The 17,206-nt window shown below is 42.4% G+C and overlaps 1 protein-coding gene across 1 annotated transcript; it reads left to right on the top strand.

Moving 5' to 3' along the window:
• The first annotated feature begins 498 nt into the window (after positions 1-498).
• LOC124485423 (pyridoxal kinase-like) lies at positions 499-8,905 on the top strand. The gene is made up of 11 exons (XM_047047033.1): positions 499-1,843; positions 2,165-2,219; positions 4,641-4,745; positions 5,443-5,526; positions 5,719-5,753; positions 5,882-5,967; positions 6,262-6,307; positions 6,643-6,754; positions 7,066-7,202; positions 7,290-7,356; positions 7,685-8,905. Exons 1-11 carry the CDS (start codon positions 1,763-1,765, stop codon positions 7,795-7,797), a joined length of 921 nt encoding a protein of 306 aa, XP_046902989.1. The 5' UTR covers positions 499-1,762; the 3' UTR covers positions 7,798-8,905.
• Positions 8,906-17,206: the final 8,301 nt, after the last annotated feature.

Below are 17,206 nucleotides of genomic sequence, written 5' to 3' on the forward strand. Positions count from 1 at the left end.
GTGTATGGTTGTAAAACATATTCTTACATCGTGAATAAGGGTTTGAAATTAGGCCTAGTCTTTAGGGGAAATTTCCCAAGGAAAATTCATTCCTTCTGCTCACTTTTAAGGCAAAGTGGGATAAATAATAATACATTTTATTTACATATGCTTTACATGGTAGGCTACTCAAAGACACTTTACAGTAAAACCAGCACATTTAGCACATAAACACAGATACAGCAATACAACCAATACATAAAACAAGCATATTAAAAGCAATTACAGTGTACAACTTTCTTAGTAGATATTTTTCAATCATTACGCTTTCAGTCGTCCGCGATTGTCTGCCAGGCTTTTCTCTCTGTCTAATAACAGCAGCCGTATTTCCTTTTTTACATTTTATATGCTTCACTATGCTTCAATTTCCGTAATAAGTTGCTGCTTATATCGGGTGAAAAATATGCTGTACGCGTCTTCTCCATTTCTGCATCAGTCAATCTGTGATCGATACCATGGTCTATTTAAGAAATCCGTGAAGGTGCATTTATCCCAACTATGTACATCTGGATTGACATAGCTTCTCCTTCTCATCCTGGTTTGGCAAACGTGCAACCGAATAAGCCGCGATGAGCGGATCACACTAAGTCCAGCTGCGCTTTTTCAGTTACCCTGGATTTCTTTATTCTACTTTTGTGCAACAACCCTCGGCTATAGTAGGTCTTTACTACGCTGTGTTTACCTCAAAAGCGGCCGGCCGGAAGTAGTTACATCTGTTTTGTAGAACCAGGAAGAATGTTGCGCATAACCCCTATTGACCGGCTGGCAACAAGTTTCTTTTTATTTAAGTGGGAACCCAACTAATTCCACTTCGCATTGCCCCTAGTGGTCTGGAGAAACTATTGTTGTGAGCAACTTGAAATGCAGCGTTTCTGCAAATGTGGTGTGTTTTGGGCCAATGCTGCGGTGTTCTCAGCTATTAGCCTACTGCTGTGTTATCAGCTAATGCTGTTCGGCTGAAGTTGGTGGTGTGAACCAATGCTGTTGTGTTGTCACTTAATGTTGTGGTTTTGTAAGTAGTTGATTGTTTTTTGGAATGCAGCATTTTTATTAACGTTTCGTTTTTGTGTCGTTGTGTTGTGTGTTAATGTTTTGTTTTCAACTTTTGCTTGCTTCGCCTATGTTGTTGTATTGTGCACCCGTAGGCCACCGTACATTACAAATGCAGTGCACGGGGACATCTGGTGGTTACCAGAAATTATAGCAACCACTTTTATTTCAGATAAGGGCCGGGTTTCCCAGAATCGTTAAGAAGCTCTTAACGCTAAGTGCCTCTTAAGAGCGTTTTAGAAGCGTTAAGAGCGTTAAGAGCGACGAATCTGGGAAACCCGGCCTTTTTCGACACAGTTGTTTCTACTGATTTTTTGCTTCGGAAAGACTCGCTCCCCCTATCATGTAGACTTCGTCGTAGTAAACGTTTCTTCATCAATAAGTAGGCCTAGCCAAGCCTAGTTGACAATCTATTATTTTTTAACTATGTGTTTTGATTACATCGATTTACATGGTGTTTAAATATAGCGCGGTTCCGATTTGGTTAGGTGTCCGTGCAATTGCCTGAGTCTTCTAGAAATAGCGGTGCCCTTCAGTGCTTCTGGAGTTTCTCTCACGTCCGAAGTTTCCGCATGTGAGAGCTTGTGCAGTCAGTCTTATGTCCGCGAGCGTACACTCATTCATACTGGATACGTTGAACCGTCCGTCATAGCAACGCAGGATAATCATAGAAATGGAGTGTCGTGTGTTATCTATCCAGAGTCACGTTGTCAGGGGTTACGTTGGGAATAAATCTGCTACGTTTCCATTGCAGGTAAGAATTATGCACTGACAAAAACAAGCCAAGTTCGTAAGCTGCTGACAGTTCAGAATGAATACAAATCGGTATACGTACAGGACAGGCTCAAAGCTAACAGAGTAGTAGGCTAACATGTACATAAACCACATGTAAAACGCATCCGTGCCATGCCAGTTTTGGGCACGTCACGTTCTAACTCGAATGTTAGTGTACATTCCTAAACACACGTTTTGACTGCAGGCCTACATAGTGAATTGATCGTTCTGCCAAATGAAGAGAGAAATCGAAGTGATCTTAGAACATGCTAACAACTTTATTGTTCATTAACTGTATCAGGTGTTGGGGTTTGAGGTGGACTCCATTAACTCTGTGCAGTTCTCCAACCACACAGGTAAGACACACATCAAGTAATATTACCTACTTGGACTAATTAAATATTTGACAATGATTCGAGTATGTTAAGACTAGGGCTACAGGCTCACTCAGTCGTTACTCAAAGCAACATTTCACCGCCATATGAGATAACAAAACATGTGTGATGAAAAGCCATGGGTTGGGGAATGTTGGGTCCGAAGATTACAAAGTAAAAGATTAAAGTCACAGTTGACAGTTTTTGTTGTTACAATAATACATTTAAAGTGTCACTTTTATGCAAGTACGGAAGTTAAAAATCACAAGGCATTTAGCCTACTTGAAACCCCAGATCATGCATTTAGTAACCAAACTGTGTAATGGGGTAGTCTGTTATGTCACCCGTCACCTCATTAATTCAGAATTGTTTACCCCTCTGTCACCCTGCCTTGTTACTTTGGAGAAGAATCACATGTTGAGGATAGCTGCTGTTTTCACTTAGTCTATCAGTGTAAAAGCAAATGGTTAGTGTGACATATCCATGCAGAAGCATTTTTCAAGTTTCCTGCAAATACTGTTTTCTTTCAGTTCAAGAAAGAGAGGTTGAGAAACTTAGCTAGAATATAGTGGGGGTGCATTTTTTTCTTTCACTGTCATCTCTGAGTTTCTGGCTGGAGGCCAAGGTGGGTCCACTGAACCATGTGTGTCCAGGTTGGAGGTGTGGTGAAGGGGGGAGGATTCAGAAAGACTAATCTGGTTGGGCCTGTAGAACAATGCTGATTTTTTAAGAGATTCAGCCAAGTAGAGTATTCATGCTGTCTGAAATCTTTGGCAACACCCCTGGTTCTAAAAGCCAGCTTCCCTTTCTCGTGGAGTCTTGTCTATGATACTAGGACATGTCTCATCCCTCGTGTTAGGTTGCTTCACCCATTACTGTAACCACTCTCTTATACTGGCCAACTGTTCATTGGGTTTTAGACCCAGCTTATGTTAGATTTTTTGTTTTTTCTCTCAAAACTGTTCAGCTGCTCATGAGGGAGAGGCACATTCTTCACATTTCTTGATGGTTAAACCCTTGAATGTATTATTTTTGCTCTGCAGGTGGCATGTTGAATAAATAAATTCAGACTTGAGAGATTAACTCTTTAAGACCTGTTTCTTACTCAGCTGTGCTTTGGTTTTGTGGCTAAAGTGGAGAAGCTGTTTATGGGGTATCTTTGAATGCAGACCAGGGGTCTCATTTATAAAGCTTGCATACGCACAAACAGGGCTGAAAATGTGCATACGCCACTTTCCACGCAAAGGTTGTGATTTATAAAAAACAAACTTGACGGGAGAATGTGCGGTCCTCCACACAAACTCTGACCCTCCCGTAGGCCTACGCACATTTTGGAAACAGTTGGAATTGGCGACGCAGATGACCGTCAGACTGCAAAAATTGAATGTGGGAAGAACATTAGGCTACTCGTAATATTTATATATTTTGTTTTCCTCACACACGTTTTTTTCATTCAATTTCATGATTATCATAAAGATTACATCCAGCAGTGTTTTTTTGCGCTTGTACTGAGTGATACTTGTTCCATTATAAACACCTTGTGCAATCCAACTCGACATTTTAATAAAAATTCTGAGCTTCCTCAGCATCAGATTGTCCACTACGGCAGTGCAGGAGGGGGAGATTCCCTGACTGCATGGAATACAGGATAACATCACATATCCTACCTTTAGATAACTGCAGAACACAGTGTATAACTAAATATAGTTCTTTAATACTGTGCAAATATCCTCATATGTCAAAAACTGGAAATACAGTCGTTAAGCTCCCGTGTAATCGCTACACTCTACATCCTTGTTACCAGTCCAGACGTTAATAGACGACTGTTCATAACAAAAATCTTTTGTTTTCAAATTGTGTCTCGACTCCGGGTATCGTCTGGCACAGTTGACGCCACTCGCACAGCTTTTTTTATTGGTGATCCACCGGCCACCAAATAATGTGGTTTTTGGCCCTCCACCAATAGGCTAACAGTGTCTGAGAACTTTCCCTTTTTTTGGGGGGGGGTCACCATGATTCACCGTGAAGAACAATCGAATGCCAGGGTCATGAGATACTAGATTAGCATTCATGAGGTGCTTTGCATTGACCATTTATGGTTAAATATGGGCGTGTTCAGGGAGGGGTCACATGCTGATTCACGTACGCACACTTGTGGGTAATCTGTGATTTATAAAGGGAACATTGCGTACAGGTGTGCGTACGCACGGTTTTATAGATCAGAATTTTTGTGTGTGTACACCATTTTAGGCTTTTGGGCGTACGTACACTTTTAGTAAGAATCCTACGCACAGTTTTATAAATGAGATCCCTGGAGAGCAAACTGCTCCCACAGTTGTTGTCAGTCTTTCAGATAGTTTGTCTCACTACCCACTTTGTCTTTTACGTCTGTCTGTTTCCTAGGTTATGCCCACTGGAAGGGCCAGGTGTTGGCAGCAGAAGAACTGAATGTTCTGTATGAAGGAATCAAACTCAACAACGTCAACCACTATGACTATGTCCTCACAGGTAAGACATGGACACATACCTCACATGTGTGAATACACACAAACGCAGCTCACAAAAACCTACCAACCTCATCAGGCTGAGGAGGAAGATTTGCTTCCACTGATGAACCTGTTTAAGTGATGCCGACACCTGGTTGCTGTAGATTTGTGATTGAATGGTGCTGTTAGTCAAGAGCATTGTAAGGAGGTCTGGATAAGAGTGTCTGCTAAATGACTAAATGTAATTTGAAACTGCGTTACTTTTGAAGAAATCCTAAATCCTATCTTTGTCTCTGAATTTGACCTTTCACCTTTACAAAAGATGAGCTTAAACTGTTGTATTTTCAGTAACTATATTACAGTATAAAGGGAGTCAGATGGCTGAGCGGTGAGGGAGTCGGTCTAGTAATCCGAAGGTTGCCGGATCGATTCCCCGCCGTGCCAAATTACGTTGTGTCGTTGGGCAAGGCACCTCACCCTACTTGCCTCGGGGGGAATGTCCCTGTATTTACTGTAAGTCGCTCTGGATAAGAGCGTCTGCTAAATGTAAATGTACAGTAATGCTCATGCATAGCCATTTCTTAAATACATGGTTTACAGTTTAAAAGACCAGGCAGTTAGATAGTAATTAATTACCCATTGTGGTATGTGATTTTGATTCAGGTAGCACTATGGGATATACTCAGAGTTGTGGTTTCTTATTAATTGTGGTCCCCAAGGGTATACCAGGGACACCTCCTTCCTGGAGATGGTGGTGGACATCATTCAGGAGCTGAAAAAAGCCAACCCTAGCTTGGTGTATGGTGAGTATCAGGAGTGTGGGGAGATAACATCAACTAACTATAACAGTATTATGGACAATATTACAATTTTCTCTACAGAAGGCTATCACACAGAATATGTACATTGTCACTGATGCTGCAATGATGTGATTTTCTCTCAGGAATTAACTCAGTTTTATCTAATCAAATCTACTATCCTTCTTTTTACTGTAGTGTGTGATCCAGTGATGGGAGATCAGGGTACAATGGTAAACATTCCTTCATCTCACCATTCCTTCATCTCACCACTATAAACAAGCATTTATAGAACTGCTTGTTCTATAAATGTTGTCAAACCAGGGGCTTTGTTTAAACATGCTCCTCTTCTCCCCCCCAGTATGTCCCAGAGGTTCTGCTGCCCATCTACAGGGAGAAGGTCGTCTCTGTGGCTGACATCCTTACCCCCAACCAGTTTGAGGCAGAGTAAGAACCCCTCACTTAAGTCCCTTATCTGCATTATGATTCAATGATCTTTTATTGTCACCTTGAATTGCCTTTGTCACGTGACTACTATGCATTTGTAAACATCAGAAGATGGCATGTGTACTGTGTGTATTGTAGTGTGTGTGTATATATGTATTGTATGTGTGTGTGTGTGTGTGTGTGTGTGTATATACATGTGTATAATGTGGAGAGTGTGTCTGTATGTACTGTATAGATATGTGTGTATTGTATTGTGTATGTGTGTATTGTGTAACCTCTCAGTCTGTCTTTCAGGCTGTTGACTGGCAGAAAGATCCACACACAGAAAGATGCGGTCGAGGTGGGTTCCAAAATGTTTTGCTTCAGTCTATCTGGGTCGAAAGTCACAGACCCTACATGGGTTTTGATACTTTCAAAAAAGAGGTCCACCTTTTCATTGACAATAGTCTCAATAAGTTTAATGTCTTGGAAAATGAGTGTCAAGTGAATGTGACCCAGAAGGATAATGCATTGATCGAGCAATCAATCAAACTTTATTTATATAGCTCATTTCTTACCAGGATGCAATACAATCTAACCCCGCTTCACAGAGGGGTTGATGATAATTGAGGATGATACTGCTGCTGTTGATGATGATGGTGGTGACTAAGGTAAAGACCTCCCTCTCCACCCCAGGTGATGGACCTGCTCCACCAGATGGGCCCTGACACGGTGGTCCTGACCAGCACAGACCTGACCTCCCATCATGGGGACCATTTTCTGGTGGCCCTCGGGAGCCAGAAGACAGGTAGGGCGCCCGTCAGACAGAAACTGTCTAACCCATGCGCTGTTTATCACTGAGGTAGAAGAACATCCACATAATGATTCCCCCAAAGACTTTCTGTAACTCTTTGAAGCTAAGCTGCTCACATAGCCCACACCCCAGTGAGGAGCATACAATCGACACTATAACACTGATGTACTGACCACTCGTCATGTTAACGTGAAAATGTAACAACCTCAAAACTCGTTTTTTGTAGATTCTCACTCATGTATAACCTTTTGTCTGTGTTCCCTGTGATCCTCATGACGGGTCTTAACCGTGTCACCTCCTTCCAGTGCACCCAGACGGGACTTCATCCACCCAGAAAATCTGTGTGGAGATCCCCAAGGTGGATGCTGTGTTTGTGGGGACTGGAGACCTGTTTGCTGCCATGCTGCTGGCCTGGACACACCACCACCCTAATGACCTGAAGGTGAGTGAACCCTGACCTTAGATAAGTTAGCTAGTTAAGAGTTGCAGAAAGCTTCCTAAACTGCTTGTCCTTCCTGTCATCACTCAGACCGCCTGTGAGAAGACCGTCTCAGTCATGCATCATGTCATTCAGAGGACCTTTACCTACGCCAAAGGTGAGGCTATGGATTGTGTGTGTATGTAGGCATGTTGGAGCGTGCATCAATGTGTTTGAGTGCCTGTCTAGTCAGTTAGTATCCAGCTCAAGTCCGTATCCATTCCTGTCTCTTGTTGGTCTCACCATCCAATTTCCCTGCTACTCTTTCTCCCTTTCCTTCCCTCTATATCCTCATCGACCTTCTCCCTCTTCTTCACCTTTCCTTCCCCCCCCCCCCCCCCCCCCCATCCACCTTCCCACTCCTAATCCACCGTTTTCCCCTACTTCCCATCCTTTCTTCCATGTCTATCCTCCTTTTCCCTCTTCTTCACCTTCCCCCATTCCAGAGATGGCTGGTCCTGGGAGAAGGCCCAGTCCGGCCCAGCTGGAGCTGAGAATGGTCCAGAGCAAGGCTGACATTGAAAAGCCCGACATTGTTGTTGAGGCCACCATCTTATAACACTGCAGCCCATAGACAACCCTGCACTAATATGTAGGATTTACTATCATGGACTATCATGTGTAATTTCCTTATATGATTTCTTAGAGAGCACAATGTAATCATGACCAATGTCGGGGGGGGGGGGGGGGGGGGGGGGGGGGGGGGTTGTTTCCCTACTCACAATCTTGTCACTGTCACTGCCATATCAGTGCCTGGAGTTGGAACCCGAGTCATCATCACATACCTTTTAAAAACGAGAAGCCCAATTAGCCAACTTAGTCGGGCCGAAGAACAGAGAATAGACTGAAAAGAAAGACTACCTCATAAGAGTCAGTTGAATATCAGGTGTGTGAAAAGTATGTGTGAAAATCTGTGAAACCACAGGGGTGGAGATATTGGGCTTCAGTTTGGAATAGCAAGTCTTTATTGCTTTAAGGTGGGGCTCTCCAAGGGCTCGCTCAACCCCTAATTTAGCACACCAGATTCTAATAATTAGCTAGTTAAATCAGGTTGGCTACTAGGGGTTGGAACAAGATCTCTCCAGGAACAGGGTTGGAGAACCCAGTTTAAATGAGATGCATTGGTAGTGATCAGTGTATCAAATTGTGTTGTCATCATGAAACATTTTATGGGGTACTAATCTGAGCACACTTCTCAAATTAAATATATTTTAATAGATTTTATTTTAGACAATATACTTATACACAGTATAGTCTGTAGACATTTTCACAATTGTTTTAATTTTAATTTTGTGAAAAGTTCTTAATTGTGTATTATCCTTGTACTTTAAATGTTACATTTCTTAAATTTTCTAACATTTACTTTGTAATTAATGTCCTACATTTCAACTGAGATCTATATGTGCAAAATGCACATAATCTTTAATACTTTTTTAAATTCATTCTAATCATTGATTACTTTTTATGAGTGTGTCCATTGTCATGTCTGTGGGACACAGCCTTACGTACGTACGACAGAATCACATAATATGGCCTCAGCGGGGTTGGCCGGTGGAACATCGAATGCCTTTGTGTAGATCATTACTCATGATGTTAGAACGTTAAGTGCCAAACCTTAACCTGCTGCTCTGAACTGGAATGATAATAAATAACGATTAGTCATAAAATATTATTATTTTCATTCCACCTGTCTCCTTGTTACCATGTATTCTTCCAGGTCCTGAGATGTAGGCTTCTTCGTTCCATCTTCCATGTCTGGCCTGTCTGGGGCAGACTGACCCAGTCTTATGATCACGATCCAAAGTTTCTCTTAGTAGAGTAATAAACCTTTTCAGGGACGTGGGTAGGGCAGGTCAGAGTATACATTCTTATGGATTTAAATTACTAGGTGTGGTGCTTACTGGCTCATGGAATCTGACTATGACCACAGGGAAGGTTCTACGCCATTTCAATTGGGGAGGCCAAGCTGGAGTGGGGCCAGTTGTACTGTTAAAGGGGCCAGTTAAATTAAACATTATTGTTGTCAACTCTAAGATGGCCAGGACAAGTGAAACACTGCCAAGTCTCCCTGTAGGGGTGTCAGTATTAGAGTCCTATAACTGTTTTGTGTATTGCTCACACCCAAAACATATCCTTTATTCATAGTGTCCAAGACCTGTACTGTGGGTCTTCAAAACAGCTAGTTGCCTTCATCTTATCTCATTGCTTTATGAGCAACTAGATTTATATGAGTTAAGTGCTGCTTGTCGGGGCTTGTACATTGAGATTACGGGCAGGTTTCATTGCTTCAGATTGTCAGCAGTAATCCCAGCATGGATAGCCTGCATTAACCTAAATAAGCAAGCAGGCCAAGATATTCATTCTACCGACTTCCCACAGCACCATCCCACAGAACTACAATTCAGGCAGGTGTGCCTTTAATGTCTGCCTGGCAACAATGCTACACTTGCACAAAAGTGTTGTGTTTTTTAGACAACCCTTAGATAATACCCATTTAAATTTTACTTTACATCTCGTGCGAAAATAAATTAGTAATGTTATGTTAAGGACCCAACGCACCTGAATTCAGGACAGGACTGTGATGACTGTAACTCACCAGCAGAGGGCGGATGTCTTCCTATACTGTTTGTGGACTTCTTTCAGGAAAGCACGTTCTGTGGATGAGCTGCAGAGGGACCATCATCTCAATCAGGTTTTGGGTGGCCTGTCACATGAATCAAGAATGTGGAATAATATAATAACGTAATTGTTGAGAATATCAATTATTATAATTTTTGTGAACATGCATATTGAGGTAGCCTGACATCATATTGAATGTGGTGTAGCCTATTGTATTGGTACTAGTAGATGTGAAAATTGATGAGTGACTGTGAAACGGGTGAAGCATAAAGGAATTGTTTGGGGAATGGGGTGTTGAGGTCAAATTAACCATAATTAATCACTTTGATCACCAAAACTACTCATACCCGGTGCCAAAATAGAATCAATGGATAGGCCTATGACGAGCAAAAAAAGTTCAATGCATTGAAAAAAACATATAATGATATTACCTTTACTTAGCGAATATGATAGGACTACAGGTTTTACAAAATGGGTGGGTCAAGAATATTATTTGATTACAGTATTGACAGGACCAGCCCAATGACGGCTTCTTCTTATCAATAATCATGGAGCATTTCTGGTGCGAAAAGATGAAATAAGTATATTATATATATAGCCTACAAAACACCAGCACTATGAGATGCAGTAAGTTAGCTATAACTGTGCATGATTCTTTTTTAGGATGAATGAGAAGCTAGGTATATACCGAAAGCGGCCAGTCACTACCTTGCTTTGTTCTTAGGCTACCTGAAGCTAAAAGTTAATTGTGCTATAATGATAGCAACTAGAGAGGGCAACATTTCTGTGGAAATAGTGAGGTGTGCTTACGTCGTTTGCCAATGGGTCCGTTTTGTTACTGACATTTTACAACTGATATGTCTGTATATTTAATTATTTATGAAGATGGCATAGATTCAGGAGGAGCAATGTGGTTTTCGTCCTGGCCGTGGAACTGTGGACCAGCTCTACACCCTCGGCAGAGTCCTGAAGGGTGCATGGGAGTTCGCCCAACCAGTCTACACACGTTTTGTGGATTTGGAAAAGGCATTCGACCGTGTCCCTCGGCGGCTCATGTGGGGGGTGCTCCGGGAGTACGGGGTACCGGATTCCCTGATCGGGGCTGTTCGGTCCCTGTACGACCGGTGCCAGAGTTTGGTCCGCATTGCCGGCAGTAAGTCGAACTTGTTCCCAGTGAGGGTTGGACTCTGCCACGGCTGCCCTTTGTCACCGATTCTCTTCATAACTTAAATATGGACAGAATTTCTAGGTGCAGTTGAAGGGGTCCGGTTTGGTGACCTCAGGATCAGGTCGCTGCTTTTTGCAGATGTTGTGGTCCTGTTGGCTTCATCAGGCCGTGACCTTCAGCTCTCACTGGAGCGGTTTTCAACCGAATGCGAAGTGGCTGGGATGGGAATCAGCACCTCCAAATCTGAGGCCATGGTAATCGACCGGAAAAAGGTGGAGTGCAATCTCCGGGTCGGGGAGGAGATCTTGACCCAAGCGGTTGAACAGTTCAAGCATCTCGGGGTCTTGTTCACGAAGGAGGGAAGAATGGAGCGCGAGAGACAGGCGGATCGGTGCGGCGTCCGCAGTGGTGCAGGCTCTGCATCGGTTTGTCATGGGGAAGAAAGAGCTGAGTCGAAAGGCGAAGCTCTCTATTTACCAGTCGATCAACGTTCCTACCCTCACCTATGGTCACGAACTGTGGGTAGTGACCGAAAGAACGAGATTGCGAATACAAGCGGCCAAAATGAGTTCTCCGCAGGGTGTCCGGGCTCTCCCTTAGAAAAAGGGTGAGAAGCTTGGTCATCCGGGAGGGGTTCAGAGTAGAATCGCTGCTCCTCCGCATCGAGAGGAGCCAGTGGGGGTAGCTCGGGCATCTGATAAGGATGCCTCCCGGACGGTTCCCTGGTGAGGTGTTCTGGGCATGTCCCACTGGGAAGAGGCCCCGGGGAAGACCCAGGACACTCTGGAGGGACTATGTCTCTCGGTGGGCCTGGGAATGCCTCGGGGTCCCCCAGGAAGAGCTGGTGGTAGTGGCAGGGGAAAGGGAGTTCTGGGCCTCCCTGCTTAGGTTGCTGCCCTCTCGACCCGACCCCCGAACAAGCGGCAGATGACGGGCAGACGAGCATAGATTAAAAAGCCTAGTGTAACGAGTGTCTAACTTTAACACCGCTACAGAGAATAATAATGATGATCAATGGGAGATGTATCAGAATATCTGGTTCTTCGGAAAGATGGTACTGTTTGCACTACAGAATGAAACACACAGAACACGTTGGCTATATTTCAGAGGTAATAGAATTGTTTTTGTTATTGTTTTTGATATTTTGTTTCTCTATTACCTCCGTTTTATTTTTTCCCTTCTCATGGGAAAAAAAAACACATTTACCAACCAAACAACAATTGCAATTGACTTAATGACAATAACACAAAAAATAGTAATTCCCCAAATCAATATGAAAGTGTCAATAAATTGTTCTCCCTGATTCCCTTAAGTTGTATCTATTTATTCTTATTAGCTTGTGGCTTATTTTTGCTTTTAAAATATCTATGGGATTATCACTATATTATATTGATTTGTTTGTGGGACTCTTATTTTGGAAAACGGGCTTGACTTTTTGGATATTATTTTACTCTAATTAAATGAGAGGATTATTGATTTTGATTGAAAGTACAAGTATAAAAAACAACAAATATATGAATACACAAGTCAAGTAGTAGAACAACTAATTCTAAAAAAATTAAAATAATGTATCATGACAGTTTGTATGATTTGGTAATTTATTATCACACTAGCATTTAATTATCAGAGCAAACAATTACACTGCACTAAACTGTAAGTGTAAATGTAAAGTGAAAATAACAAAACCAGTCAGTATGATGACTTGAGCGAATATCATTCACGTCTTACTAAAACAGCGGCCACGCGAAAGGGTATGAGGAAACTGTTTCCTCTACTAACAAATACAATGCAGGTCACTTGAAAAATGATCCAAAGACTCGTAGAAAGACCGAGTCGGGAAATGAACGAATCGTTCGTTTCGATAGCTACCAGTACAGAGCCTGTGCAGGTCACGTGAAAAATGATCAAAAAACTCGTCGAAAGACCGAGTCGGGAACTATACGAATCGCTGGTTTCCCCTAGCTACCAGTACAGAGCCTATACAGGTGACGTGAAAAATGATCCAAAAACTTGTAGAAAGACCGAGTTGGGAAGTAAACGAATCGTTCGTTTCCTCTAGCTACCAGTATGCAGGTCACGTGAAAAATGATCCAAAAGACTCGTAGAAAGACCGAGTCGGAAAATGAACGAATCGTTCGTTTCCTCTAGCTACCAGTACAGAGCCTGTGCAGGTCACGTGAAAAATTATCCAAAGACTCGTACCCGAAGACCAAGTCAGGAAATGAACGAATCATTTCGGTTGATGCGAGTCCACGACAAAATGAACGAATCACTCTTTGAGAGGACTCGTTCCTCCCGAGTCCTTGTAAGGATTCGTTCAAAATTAACTAATTGTTCACAAACAACACATCACCGCACACCACAGCGAAGCAAACAAAAGTTGAATACACAACAACATTAACACACAACAACATTAACAAAAACCAAACATTTATAAAAACGCTACATTTCAAAAACAATCTACTACTTACAACACAACAGCATTGGTTCACACCACCAACATCAGCCGAGAACCCCGCAGCATTAGCCGAGAACACCTATGGCAAGCCGTTTTATCATTTAACCAATGAATTCTTGATATCCAAAATTCGAATTTTGGATATCAAGAATTGAATTTTGGATATCAAGAATTCCAATTTTGGATATCAAGAATTGCATTTTGGATATCAAGAATTCGCATTTTGGATATCAACAATTGCATTTTGGATATCAAGAATTCGAATTTTGGATATCAAGAATTGCATTTTGGATATCAACAATTCGAATTTTGGATATCAAGAATTGCATTTTGGATATCAACAATTCGAATTCTTGATATCCAGAATTGAATTCTGGATATCAACAATGTATGCTAATGACTTTCATGTGGGCGGGAGTAGGCAGTCTACGTAAATTCTGTTTGCAAAGGCGTAACATTTTCTACGCTAAGAGCGTTGCCCACTGCGGCCATTGTAGACTTTGCCATCCGTTGGCGTTCGGTTTAGTTCAACATTGATTTTGAAATGGATGAAGTTGGATGTTTAGAGACCAAAAAACGTAATCATTGTCCTTTTTTTAATTTTTATGAATGTATTGTATGTGTAACATAGTTTTCTGGGTTCAGATTAAATTCAACTAAATTGGCAGAACTACACCAACATACGCACGAAAATGTATGAGACTATACCACCCAATACTTTGAAGCACTACTGGCATACATTAAGCTTTCAATTATTTGTAATAAAACTACTAAACTTTCCTCTTGGCCTATGTTTTTCATGTGGGAGGGAAAAGGCTGGCATTGTGTTTTATTATCTCGCAAATATGTTGAAATGATGCAGTTCATAACAAAAGATGCAGTCATTAATTTCTAGGACTGGCATTTCCAATGGGTGTTATTAAGTGCTTTGAGCGGCTAGTCAAATCATTCATCTGTTCCTCGCTGCCCCGCTGCCCCCCACCCTGGACCCTATGCAGTTTGCATACCGGTCCAACAGGTGTACAGACGATGCCATCGCTCTGACTATGCAGACCGCTCTCTCCCACCTGGACAAAGGGAATACGTATGTGAGGATGCTGTTCCTTGACTATAGCTCAGAATTCAACACCATCATCCCCTCCAGACTGGTCTCCAAGCTTGTGGACCTGGGACTAAGCACCTCCCTCTGCAAGTGGATCTTCCACTTCCTGACGGGGAGGCCACAGGTGGTGAGAATCGGTGACCACACCTCATCCATACTGATCACCAACACAGGCACTCCCCAGGGCTGCGTGCTCAGCCCTCTCTTGTTATTCACTAATCAATAGAACTTTCACAAATCAATGGATACTTAGTGTGTTCTCATGTGAGTTTGTTATTGATAAGAGTAGATTGTGTGTAGTCAGGTTGAATAGATGTTCAGGGTCACGAAAAAGTACTGGGTGTACGTCCCTTGTGATGACGGGGAGAGCTCCACCTATGATCTCTCTCTGCCCTGAGTGGTCATGGGCTGGGAGCTGGAAATCTTTCTCTGTGACCGTTGTAACACCATTAATACCTGACTATCAATATCCATGTTGACTTTATTTGACCCTATAAAACACGTTCCCCCGACCTTTGAAGCTGGGAAACATGATTGAGACCTAAGCTTGGTGTTGTGCCTTCATTTATTGTCAGAGGTCTGTTTTCTCTCCCAATCTGCAGATCAATAATACATGTAGTCACTTATAAAAATACAGAACTGAACTTAAGTCTCCGTTAATGAAGACAAACAAGACACTTTCTTCATCAAAGGTGAGTTCTCTGCTGGGGATCACGCTGGACAGCTTGGAGAGGGAGGCTGAGAGTAGCTGATGGCCATCATGGACAACCCATCTCATCCCCACAGTGATGATACAATGGAGAACCCGCAGCAACAGAATAGACAGCCACAATAATTACAGGCCACAGTACAATTCATTAGCTAGTAAGATAAATGCAGATATGATACATTTTATGAATACAATGAAATAAACACAATGGAGATGGTGTATTGCAAACAAACTTTATTAAAAGAAAGCGATTATAATTCTTACAATATAAATGTGACTTTGGATTCATTTAATAGCTTCACATAAAACATTACATTGATACCTGCCCCCTCTAATAACTACTTATCCCTGGCACATGAGATGTAAAGGTAAAAGCTTGTAAACAATCTGGGCACATTCCTCTGATCTAAGGTTGCTGACATATCAAATATCAATCAAATAGTAGTCGGAGTATGAGGTGTTGTCTTCTGCTTCTGCTGGTGAGATCAGATTGGATTACCATTACAGTCACATTTATATTTTTGCACGTTCAGAAGACCAGCAGCTCAATAAACATAGGTGAACTGTATCCTTTCTTCCGACTGAATCCAGATGAGCTGTTCAACCAGGTAGACATGGTCCACCATGTGGGCTGTGGACAGCGGCTTTGGACAAGGTCAGCCTGGTGTTGTCAGGCCAGGTAGTCATGATCCAAGGACTCTGGGCCACTTACAATTCAATAGGAAACCAGAGAAATAAGAGGGACATTTCTTTTGATCAGGGGTATTCAACTTCCATGCAATCTTGATTCTGCAGTCTTTCCGTTTTACCTCATCCCCGTCACTCACCCACCCAGCAGTGTCACAGATAAAATGGATGCCCTGATTCGAGCCTTCAAATGAATACAAAAACTAGCTTGTCCAGAGTTACATATTAAGGGACTTAGATTTAAAACAATTCCATCATCAGAATTGTGACTGACCTTATCCACATCCCACATATCAAGACGACATGTCTGGGGAAATTAGGACGTTGTGTCACCATACACCGTAGGCTACCAGAGAATGTCTTCTTAGACAGGCTCTGGCATTACTTTTCGCAAGCTACTAGTCTGTATACTCCAGCAGTCTCCAAACCTGTTTCTGAAGGGCTACTTGCCTGTACGTTTTTGATACAACAACACTCATTTGACCTGATACGAGTTACCTGATCAACCAGATAATAATTAGAATCAGGCGTGCTAGTGTTGGACCCTAAACCTACTGGCAGGTAGCATTTCAGAAACAGGATTGGAGACTCGTATAGTCTATTATATTCATATCTTTTCACGTTTCATGATGAGCTAGCCTAGCTAGCTAGAGTACAGTAGCATTAACGTGTGCTTGCTAGCTCGACTGTAGTGCTAGTTATCGAACAAAACAAAGTATAAAAGCCAAAACTAGTACAGTACCTCTTTTGTTGGGTGGTCCACGTAGGTTTCTTATGAGATTGTGAGACTTTTTCATTACAAACACTTACTCAGAGGTCGCCAACCTGTCGATCGCGATCGACGTGTCGATCTCGGAGACTTTCCCTGTCGATCTCCAAAATAATTTCAGAAATACTGATCTCCGACTAATTCATGAACGCGGAGGATTCTTAAACTGAACGCGCGTTCTCTTGTACCTGGATTTGCATATTGGCCTGTGCGTGTTGCAAAGCAATTCACCGACAGAATAAATGGGCGTTTTTTCCCGAAGACGACCTTGAGAGACCTGCTATCCCAGGAAACCTGTGGGCGTGGTTGCCGTTGCTTTGTTTATTTACCCGGCCGTGTTGTCCACATAGTGTTAGCAAGCATGGCAGAGGCACCACGAAAGAGGGCGAAAAACTACAGTTTCCATCATGAATGGGAGGAGGAATTCATCTTTACCTTGGTAAAAGACAAGAGTGT

Source organism: Hypomesus transpacificus, chromosome 23, assembly GCF_021917145.1.
Source record: "Hypomesus transpacificus isolate Combined female chromosome 23, fHypTra1, whole genome shotgun sequence".
NCBI classification, from domain to species: Eukaryota; Metazoa; Chordata; class Actinopteri; order Osmeriformes; family Osmeridae; genus Hypomesus; species Hypomesus transpacificus.